Source organism: Mastigoproctus giganteus, chromosome 6, assembly GCF_048544385.1.
Source record: "Mastigoproctus giganteus isolate SK-2022 chromosome 6, ASM4854438v1, whole genome shotgun sequence".
Lineage (NCBI taxonomy): Eukaryota > Metazoa > Arthropoda > Arachnida > Uropygi > Thelyphonidae > Mastigoproctus > Mastigoproctus giganteus.
Window position 1 is genome coordinate 101,335,630 of NC_143580.1, and position 12,070 is coordinate 101,347,699.

Genomic DNA, 12,070 nt, shown 5'->3' on the forward strand with positions numbered 1-12,070 from the left:
ATAACTGAGAGCAAAAGTGGAGGAGAAATTGTTGAAGTTAAACATAAAAAAAGGCACCTGGGGTAGATGGGATCTATCCAGTTATATGAAAGGGGCAGCAAATGAAGTAAACAAACCCTTAGCCATAATTATGAGAGCTTCCTTGGAGTCATGGGAGGTCCCCATGGACTGGAGGTGTGGAAATGTATCACCAATTCACAGAGGGGGTTCAAAAGGTGACACAAGTAACTATAGACCTGTTAGTTTAACTTGTGTTCTGGGGAAAAATAATAGAATCACTGGTTAATAAAGAAGCATTGCAGGATCATCTAGACAAGACTGCAGTAATAATTAAGACAGCATGGGTTTGTTAAAGGAAGGTCTTGTCTGACCAATTTGATTGGATACTATGATGTGGTCACAAACTAACTGAATGCCAAAAATAATTTTGATATCATATACTTGGATTTCAGGAAAGCTTTTGATACTGTTGCACATGGAAGACATTTTGCCACTATTATTGCTGCTACTACATTTCTGTATATACCTCTTGAAGCATCTGCAAAATCTGGGTTGCAATTTTGCCAAGTTTTTGTCAGATCTTTACATTAGCACTATGGTGCTCACATCTGGACAGCATCAGCAAAGGAAATATCCAGCTTGCCAAGATAAATGTATTATCAAAACTTTTTGATCCAGCTTTATACTTTGAAATTTAAATATTGACTTGCCAAAAACTAATACTACATACAGTGTGTGTATATATATATATATATATATATATATATATATATATATATATATATTTTTTTTTTTTTACAATTGCTTTGTGTACCACCAGTATCTCACTTGCCATAGTTGAGAAATGCTGATTTGTGAAAATTATTTTGTTCTGTTTAATCAGGGTGAAAAGATATGGTTGTTATAATAATTAAATCTGTTCATGTACAAGTTTGTACATATGTATTTAATAACTCGAAATAGTAATTTCTTCCCTTTGTTTTTCAGCAGTTGGGCAGCAAGAATCATGTGAGTTTTTGTCATCACTGACGGCTAATGACAGTTCCAGGTTTCCAAATCAAATCAAAGATTCTGAGCAGTTGGAGAGTAGAAGAGAATATGATATTAAAGAAACTATTATTTATCTTCTGAATAAGGTAGATAAAATTTTGGAGAATAAAAATGATGAGGACCTTTTTCATCCAAAATTAAAAGTTGATAGTAAATATCAAAGAACTTTAGATTTCTCTACCATTACACTACAAGATCAAAATTCCCGACTTCCTAAGAAAAATAGATGTTTTGACATAAATAAAGCAGTCGAAGTTATGTCTGATATAGCATTTAAAATAAAAGAAGATAGTAAAAAACAAAATAACTCAGAAAATCATGATTTTAAGATGCAGTTGTCACCTTCTACTATAACTAAAAGGAGACCTGGACGACCAAGAAAGCATCCATTATCGTATTCAGTGCCATCAATTTCACATTTCAATGAAAAAAATAATAATTGTATTTTCAATAAATCAAAAAAACAGAGCTCATCTACTTCTATCACAGTAGATTCAGATAAATCTTTTGTATCCAGTTCAGCCTATGTAGTACCTCTTCCTGAAAAATTACTTCCTTTAATACTTTCTACACAAGAATCTTCTATGAAACCAGGTAAGTTTAAAACAATAGAATATTAATAACAAATTGAATATTATGTGTACACTGAACATGTATTACGGAGTAAATATATTTGCACTATATGGTTTCTTTTCCCCTTATTTAAAAAAAGCAAAAGTGCTTGCTAAACATGCTGCTTGACTATATATAACTATCCTGTTAAGAGAATATAAAGAAATGTTTATTGAGGATTTTCAGATTTCCACTGGAGTCTTGAAAAGTGATTACAACTAAATTTTGCAGTTTGATGTTCTTTACCCTTTTTCTATTTCAAAATTATATATATACTTTTTCGTATATATTTAATGATCAGATTATTCAAAAGAATATTAGCATCAGTGTGTTTCTAAATGTAAATAATTTTTCAAATGATAACTGTTTAATTAAGTTAAATACATAATACTTTATATGATGTATTTTTTTTTTTTTTTTATGTGAACCCCACACACAAGAGGTATTAGAACCTATAGTACTTAGTACCGTGCTTGGTTGGAGGTTGAGAAGACGAAAGAAGATATTTGTTGACATTAGACTTGAACTTCTGTAGATTGTAATTTTCAGGAAATGCGTATGAAGGAAGGTTGTTCCAGAAAACGGCAGTTGAATGAATAAATAAGGAAGATGAAAAGTTGGTTCTGTGGGTTTGAAGTTGGACAGTAAATGATTGTTGGCTGGTGGCGGCACGTGTTCGGACTGTTTTGAAAGAGAGAGCGGGAATTATAGAAGCCAATTCAGAAGAACAGTGCCCATGGAAGTATCTGTAGAAGAGGCATGCAGCAGAAACAGTACGTCTATGGGAAAGCGAGTGGAGAGACTCTGTTAGAGATGAATCATTAATTAACCTAATTGCCCTCTTCTGAATGGAATCAAGAAGCCTGAGAGAAGTTTTGGGAGCACTGCCCCATATGTGGGAACAATATTCCATGGCAGGGTGGATTTGGGATTTATACAGAGTGAGCAGCTGTTTGGAAGAAAAGTAACGCCGAGAGCGAAAGAGAAAACCAAGTTTTTTAGATGCAGAGAAAGCAATATTTGCAATGTGCTTGTGCCAAGAGAGATTAGAAGTCAGGGTAATCCCCAAAAGAGATATACCATTTTGTCTAGAAATCGGAGTGTCACTAAACATAAGCATAGGAGCAGAAGAATCCTTTTTGCGAGATATAAGACAAGACTGAGTTTTAGAAGGGTTGAAATCAACTAAGTTGTCTTTGCCCCACTGGAGAATTACCTGAAGATCGGCATTTAAGGAATTGGTAGCAGATTTTCGAGAAGTTGAAGCTGATTGAGCAGGACAAGGTTTCTCAAAATGGAAAGTTGAATGCAATGTGCTATCATCGGCAAAACTATGGATAGGATTTCCAGTCAACGGAAGAAGGTCATTGATATACAAGAGGAAAAGAGTGGGGGAAAGAACTGAACCTTGGGGGACACCGGCATTAGTGGAGAAGTTAGAAGACAGAGAGCCATCTACCATCACCCTCAGTGAGCGATCAGAGAGAAAACTGGATAACCAATTATAAAAAACAGATGGCAAACCATAAGATGAAAGTTTGTTTAGAAGACCTTTTAATTTAATATCTAGGGGGTATGGTTGTAATATATGATTTTCTACGGAGGCTAGGTAAATGTGGCCTAATCCCATAAGTAGGCCATAGGTTTGCTGGTAAATCTGATTAAGATTTACCAGCAAATATGACTCTGTTCGTGGTTCAATTAGTTAATTCAATGAGTGATTCCTAAGAAAAAAGGTCAGATTACCCCCCCCCCCCCCATTTCGGAAGTGTTTCAAGCTTCCGTGGGATGCAACTTCTACTCCAGACCGATAACACCCACTGTCTGTTTACAGAGTGAGCAACAATACAAATGCCGTTACGGCAAAGTACTTTTACTGGTAAATTTCATCGAACTTTTTGCATGCTTCTCGTGCAGGCTTTCTTTACCTTAGCCAGTAATTCTTGCATTGCTTCTGTTGGAACATGCAATAGCCTGGATTTCAAGATGGGAATTTCAAGCCCTGCTGTGATCATCATGGAACAAGTAAATATGATGGCTGTGATAGGCTAACTAAGAGTAAGCAGGAATGCATATTAAAATTAAATAAATTTGATGTACTGGTTAACACAATATAATAGCATAGCTTAATTTTATTTATTATGGTACTCACCTTTTTATAATCTGCATAGATGTTAGAATAAAATGGATGATAATTTAAAATTTAATTTAGGAAATAAAAACAGAATTAAAATATGCGTAAGGAAGTAGAAGTGCACGTCTTCGTCCTTGGTTGTCAATGTTGAAATTGGAACAAATGAAGTTATATGGTTGAAAACAGAAGGCCAATAGCCATAACAAGTGGCTTTCGTTTTACACGTCTTCTGTTGGCAATGGTAGAATGAGAGTGAACGCGTGTATTTAAGAAGACTAAGTTCCCCTGATGCTCTTGGATACACGTGGGAATGTCAGATGCATGAGATTCCAGACCGGTGCTAAGTTATAGGGTAGTTTGGAATTTAATACTTGGACAATGGAATGGTGACGAAACCATTCTATAACTAGGGCTTCATATTGGAAGATTTTAAAACTGGATTTTAATTTGATAATAGGAATGGCTGAATCTACTAAGGGGGTTTGGTTGTGGTAGTACGCACTTGTGTTTGACGTTTTGATAGAACCGTATTTTGTGGTGGTGCTACCAATGTAGCAGGCCTCCATAGCCGATTGGTCAGGAGTGGGAGTGCAGTAGTACACGCTCTTTGAGTAGGCCAGGGTTCAAGCCCATGACTGCTGAATACGGTCGATCTGCCAACCCGCACTGGACCAGCGTGGCAGATTATGGTCCGTTTCCCTCACAATGAATTGTTGAGGAGGCTTCCATCCTGCAGTGGGTTGATGATGGCTGCACTTTTTTTTTTTTTATCAATGTAGCAAGCATTACAGTTATGCTGGCATTTTATTAAGTAGACAATATTATTCTTGTCACTAATGTGGTAATTTTGTGTATCTTTATTTGAGTTGAATAATGAACCTAGTTTATTTTAAGATGAGAATGTAAGGGTGATATCGGTACCTTTGAATAAATGGCGGAATTGATTGGCAAAATTACTATGGTAAGGGACGATAATACGTGATTCGTTATTGGAAATGTGTTTGGGTGGGTTGTTAATATTATTTTGGACTGTGATATAATAGTTTGTTTGATTAATTGAATAGGATATTTCCTAGATATGAATTTACTTGTAAGATTTTGAGGTTCATTATTAAGGTCGTAATATGTGGAACTGTATTTTATAGCATTGTAAATTTGATTATAAAGGACTGCTTTTTTTGTGTTAAGGGGATGATGCGATTCAAAGTTGCCCATGTGAGTATTTTTTCTGAAAATTTTGTTCCTAGTTTTGTATCGCTTCTGTATATAGTGAGGTTTAGAAAATTAATTTGTCCATTTTCTTTTAATTCCAGCGTATATTTTAATCTATTATGCATGGAATTAAATTTAATGAAAAGATCATTTATTGTGGATTTGTGCCCTATTAAGAGGATATCGTCAGCGTATCGTATAAATAATTTAATATCTAGGGGGTATGGTTGTAATATGATTTTCTACGGAGGCTAGGTAAATTTCAGATGGGGGTGCTGAGATCCCTAATCCCATAAGTAGGCCATAGGTTTGCTGGTAAATCTGATTAATCGGAAGTATCTGGCATCTAATAGAAAGGTTGTGAGCTCTAGTATGCCATTAATAGAGAGGGAAGTATTAGTATTAGTAACGGCCGCATGGTGCAAGAAAGCCTATGGCTTATGCTGCACCAGCCAAAAAAATAAATAAATAATAAAAAAAATAATAATAATAAAAAAAAAAAAAAAATCCAAACAAAACAATGATAAAAACAAAAAAACAATAAATAAATAAATAAATAAATAATAATAATTAATAAAATAAAAAATAAATAAAAAGGAAATTAAACCTATCATCCTATGTGCTTCCCTTACCCGAAAGTACTATCCAGATGACCTTTGAATTTCCCCAAACTGTCGGCCTCTACCACCCATGAAGGCAACTTATTCCAGTAATTTATAACTCGCTGGCTAAAACAGAACTTCCTGCAATCCAATCTAAACATTTCCCCCCGTAACTTGAATTTATGTCCCCTAGTTCTAGCATCATTTGTAATCTTGAAAATTTTGTCCTCATTCATTTTACTGATGCCTCTCAGAGCCTTAAACACCTCAATCAAATCTCCTCTAAGGTGTCTAGTTTCCAAACTCTGCAACCCACATATTCGAAGTCTTTCTTCATAAGGACGCCCTTTTGCCGATCTCACCAGGCGAGTTACCCTTCTTTGCACCCTTTCAAGAAGCTCGATGTCTTTCTTCAGGTGCGGTCTCCATACTTGAACACAGTATTCCAAGTGTGGTCTAACATAAGCCTTATATAATGGGATTATCACGTCCCTATCTCTACTTGCAAAAGTTCGATAGATCATTGATAGGACACCATGGGCCTTCCTTGCAACCTGTTTACAATGCTCAGAGAATTTCATGTCTGACCGTATCGTAACACCCAAGTCCCTTTCCTCCAGTACTGGCTTTAGTTGAACTCCACCAAGTAAATAAGTTATTTTGGGATTACTGTTTCCCAGGTGTAATACCTTACACTTTGTTGGATTAAAGCACAGCTGCCATTTTTCTGACCATTCCTGAAGTCTATCTAGGTCTCTCTGAAGAAGCTCAGCTTGACAGTGATCATTAACTACTCTACCAATTTTAACATCATCTGCAAATTTAGACATCACGCCCTCTATCCCTTCATCAATTTCGTTTATGAAAATTAAAAACAACAGTGGTCCTAATACTGATCCTTGGGAACCCCACTTCTTACATCAACCCAATCTGAGGAATAGCCATTTATCACAACCCTCTGCCTCCTGCCCTGAAGCCATCCTTCTATCCATCTAAGGATTTTCCCAGTGATTCCAACCTGTTCCAGCTTATAAAGCAACCGCTCATGTGGGACTGAGTCAAAAGCTTTGCTGAAATCTAAATAAACAATGTCGAAATTATTCCCTAAATCCAGCTCGTGAGTGACCCTTTCGAAATAGCGAACCAGATTTGTTAAACATGATTTTCTCTTTACGAAACCATGCTGAGTATCCTTGAGAATTTCAATTCGATCCAAATGATCCTGAATTCCACCCTTGATCATTGCCTCCATGATTTTCCCTACTACTGAAGTCAGACTGACAGGTCGATAATTTCCAACTTCACTTTTAGAGCCACCCTTATGTATGGGAGATACATTTGCACTTTTCCAATCCAAGGGAATCTCCTCAGAGTCTAATGATGCTCGCATAATTAGCCTCAATGGTTCAATGCACTCGCTTGCCGCCTCTCTTAAGATTATAGGGTATATTCCATCAACTCCAGGAGCCTTACTGGTCTGTAGGCTCGAAAGTTTTTTCATTAAATAATCTTGCGAAATTTCAATATCATTAATTACATATTTTTTAACTTTGCTCCCACAATTTCCCTTTGCCACAAAAGGCTTTTCATTTGTAAATATCGATGCAAAATAACTGTTGAGTTCATCTGCAACGGCAGCTGGTGTATTTATTACTATCCCCTTTCCCTTACATAAAGGTCCGATCTGGTTTGTCCTGCTCTTCTTGGCATTTATATATGTGAAGAATTCTTTATCCCCCCTCTTTGCTCTGTTTGCTAGTGATTTCTCATAAACTGCCTTTGCCTGTCGAACCTTTTCTGTGGCTCTATTACACATCACCTTGTAGCTGTTATAGGCTTCAGTACTTTTTATTGCTCTGTAACTTTTCCATGCCACCTTTTTCTGCTCAAGTAATGTGGCAACTTCACTATTCATCCAACTTGGAACCCTTCTCGTGGAGTATTTTTTTAATGGTATACAGTAATACCCCGACTTACGCGAACTCGGAGTTACGCGGTTCTTGATTTTTTTCGTTTGGCCGCCCACTATCTTCAAGGTCGTTTTTCATATGTTATCGATATGCGGTGCGACGGCGGAGAATGAGAGCGAAAGATGAACAAAATTCAACTTTGCTGCTTTTATGACACATTTCACAGTAATAACGTAAAAACCAACACAATTCCAGCTATCGGTATAATCGCAACTGCAATTAGATCGAGTTCACTAGCAGAAACGCAACTGGATTTTTATTGTTTTATGGTAGTAACCCCTAGAAATGTGAGGTGTTAATAGTGTATCTCTGCCTTTATGGTGTTGTTTATTCAGTTGCTACACGCGCGCAGCTTTGTTTATGCGTATCAAGCGTGCCTCCTCGTTTTGTAATTGTGCTTTATTCCCTAAAAATGAGTAAAATACTTAATTAAAAGGTGTGAAAAGGAAGCGTCCTGGTGAAGACACTGCAGATTCAGAGAGAAAAAGAAAAGCAATTATCGATAAACAGAGGCGGACTGGGTCAAAAATTCTTACCCGGGAAAATTTATAGTGGCCTCATACTATGGTTTATGGCCAAAATCACACTGGCCCACCGGGGTTTCCCCGGTAGGGCTTATGGCCAGTCCACCTCTGTCGATAGAGAAAAAATATGAAATTGTGAAACGCTTTGAGCGAAATGAAAGACCATGTGATATTGCACGTGCTACAGGCCTAAATGAAGCAACGGCGAAAAGCACATGACAATTGCAAACTTGACAGGTTAAAAATTGAAAAGGGCTCAATTGTAAAGGGCTTAAAAATTTTAGAAAACATAGACTCCAACGAAGAACGCATTATAGCTACAAAGCAAGGAATAAAAAAATTATTAGCTTGCAACGAAGAAATTCTGCGTGAAAAAAAGAATGCGCTGTGTCGTGAGACGAATTTGTTAGATTTTATGAAGCCATCGACATCGAAATAACTTTTTTACGTAAGTCATTTGTTTTTTTAATACATATTTTGTATTAATATGTATAAAGAACTGCAATTTTATTAATATTTTTCTTCTAAACTAGTCTTTTTGTTAGTCCTTGGTCCCTATTAAGCAAAATTTATATGTATTTATATGCAAAGTTGTACCCCGACTTACGCGAATTCGACTTACGCGATTTTCGTCGGACCCACCTATCGCATAACTTCGGGGTATTACTGTATACGCATTCAAGGCATCTGTGATTAATGTTTTAGTGCGATTGGATAATGTTTTATTGTCTGTTAAGAAATTACGTAAGGTTTATAATGTTGACAGCAAATGTACATTAGTGTACAATGAGACTACGTCAAAAGATGCTTGGATGGCATCACTGGTTATTGTGATAGAATTTATTTTTCAAAGGTTTGGGAGGTATTGTTTACTTTGAATTTCAAAAATCTGGTTAGGGGGAGATAATTTTGACCATGAAGGAAGATAAATTAGTGAAAGCTGATTTTCTGAAGGATATTATGGGTCTTAGTGGGTGGTTGGGTTTATGGAGTTTGGTAATACCAAACATATGCGGTAGAATATTGTTTCAGATGCCAATATGTTGAAGGGTGTTTAAATTAATTTCATTGTTGGACCTTAATTTCCTTAAAATAATGTCAAGCTTATTTTTATGTTTGGAAATAGTATATGTGTTATCCAGTTTGTGTGTATCTGAATCGGAGAGTATAGATTCCATTTTTTCTATATATGTGCTTTTGTTTATAATTACTATGGAATCACCTTTGTCGGCTTTCTGGGCTATAATATTTGGATTGTTACGTATTTTTTGTAAGTTAATTAACTGTTGTTTGTTTATGTTTGGTTGGGGTTCGAATCTGGAATTAAGAATTTAATTACTTTGGTGTATTATTCGCCATTTATCTGGATGGTTATCTAATTTGGTTTGTAGTTCTATTATACATTCTTTGTAGGGATATTTATTATCTTTAATAGCAAAGTTAAAACCGTAATCGAGGCTAGCGAGTTCAGTGGAAGAAAAAGGGTATGAAGAAATGTTTATAGTAGAAGATTTTGTGGGAGGTGTGAGGTTTCTGTGTAAGGGTCCCCCATTTTCTGTTGTGTCTGAGTTTGATGTCTTTAATGGCAGCTGCTATACGTATTTCATTATATGTCGTAAAGTCCACCCAAGATTGCGGTGTCATATTTCTTTTTAGGCTGAATCTTAATCTGAGTATTTGGGATAGTAGGTTATATTTTTTATTGTATCTCTTCTGTAATTCTTTTTGTACAATTGTAATACAGGTTTGATGGATAATATATGGATATTTTTTACATGTATTTCTAGGGAATATGCGGGCAAATTTCGCGATAATATTATGAAAAGGGCATTTTTTTAAAAAAGAAATATGAATTTTATTGGAAGAATGTATAATTAAAATTTTTGATAGTTGTATTTCGGAATTTGACATGTACAGGGGCATCAAGGAAGGTAGGTTAAAAGGCGGAGCAGATGAAGGTGCGTTTAAAATAGATAAAAGTATTTTGTATTGTGACAATTCGAAAATTGTGGATCTCTTAAAGTACCATTTATAACTGACACAATATAATAGCATAGCTTAATTTAATTTATTACGGTACTTACCTTTTTATAATCTGCATAGATGTTAGAATAAAATGGATGATAATTTTAAATTTAAGTTAGCGTGAATAAGTTAGGATATAAAAACAGAATTAAAATATGCGCAAGGAAGTAGAAGTGCATGTCTTCGTCCTTGGTTGTCAATGTTGAAATTGGAACAAATGAAGTTATATGGTTGAAAACAGAAGACTAATAGCCATAACAAGTGGCTTTCGTTTTACACGTCTTCAGTTGGCAATGGTAGAATGAGAGTGAACGCATGTATTTAAGAAGACTAAGTTCCCGTGATGCTCCTGGATACGCATGGGAATCTAAGGTGCATGAGATTCCAGACCGGTGCTAAGTTATAGGGTAGTTTGGAATTTAATACTTAAATTCCAATTCTATAACTAGGGCTTCATATTGGAAGATTTTAAAACTGGATTTTAATTTGATAATAGGAATGGCTGAATCTACTAAGGGAGTGTGGTTGTGGGATTGAACACGTGTTGCTAATTCGGTATTGAAGTGTCCCATCCTAAAGTTATTGTAGTGGTAGTACGCACATGGTGGTGCTACTTTGGTAGCACCACCACATGCGTATTTTGTGGTGGTGCTACCAATATAGCAAGCATTACAGTTATGCTGACATTTTATTAAGTAGACAATAATATTAATGTCACCAATGTGGTAATTTTGTGTATCTTTATATGAGTTGAATAATGATTTCACAAATCATCCTCCCTTACCATAGTAATTTGCCAATCAATTCCACCGTTTATTCAAAGGTACCGATATCACCCTTACATTCTCATCTTATAATAAACTAGGTTCATTATTAGACTGAGTTTTAGAAGGATTGAAATCAACTAAGTTGTCTTTTCCCCACTGGAGAATTACCTGAAGATCGGCATTTAAGGAATTGGTAGCAGATTTTCGAGAAGTTGAAGCTGATTGAGCAGGACAAGGTTTCTCAAAATGGAAAGTTGAATGCAATGTGCTATCATCGGCAAAACTATGGATAGGATTTCCAGTCAACGGAAGAAGGTCATTGATATACAAGAGGAAAAGAGTGGGGGAAAGAACTGAACCTTGGGGGACACCGGCATTAGTGGAGAAGTTAGAAGACAGAGAGCCATCTACCATCACCCTCAGTGAGCGATCAGAGAGAAAACTGGATAACCAATTATAAAAAACAGATGGCAAACCATAAGATGAAAGTTTGTTTAGAAGACCTTTATGCTAATCGTGATCGAAAGCCTTTGAGATATCAACAGCAACTGCTTGTGTTTCACCGAACCTTTCCATTGAATTAGTACATAAATGGATAAGCCAGAATATCACCAGTGGATCGACACTGACGGGAATCCATACTGGCGATCGTTGATCAGATGGAAGGTTTCTAGGTAGTTTTTAAGAGTTGGCGGTTAATGGATTTCTCCATTACTTTAGAAAGAGTAGAAGTAATTTCAATGGGACGATAATTGGATGGGAGGGATTTGTCACCCTTTCTAGAAACTGGCTGGATATGAGCAAATTTCCAAGCAGAAGTAAAAACACCTTTGGAATAAGAAAGTGAAAAAAAGGCTGAAAAGAATAGGAGTAAGTTCATGAGCACAGATTGTGAGAACCATCCGAAACTGGAGCTTTCTTAGCATCAAGATTCGTCAAAATCCTTCTGACATCCTTTTGACGGAAGACCACAGGAGGCATTGAATGGAACATGTTGGGAATGGAGGGAGGTGTTTTACCAAGATCATTAATACATGAGTTGGAAGAAAAATGGGATGCTAGCGGGTCAGCTTTATTCTTAGCTGAAGTGACAACAGAACCATCTGGTTTGGACAGAGGTGGGAGCAGAGAAGTGCAAAAGTTGCGGCCAATAGCTTTGGCAAGAGACCACAAT

At 36.2% G+C, this 12,070-nt stretch overlaps 1 protein-coding gene across 1 annotated transcript in view; it reads left to right on the forward strand.

The window, feature by feature from the left end:
• The window catches only part of LOC150084478 (uncharacterized), an 804,913-nt gene that overhangs the window by 476,091 nt on the left and 316,752 nt on the right, over positions 1-12,070 (forward strand). The window contains exon 10 of the mRNA XM_090376257.1: positions 988-1,644. Coding sequence (XP_090232383.1) covers positions 988-1,644 — 657 coding nt within the window. The remainder of the gene's footprint in view (positions 1-987; positions 1,645-12,070) is intronic.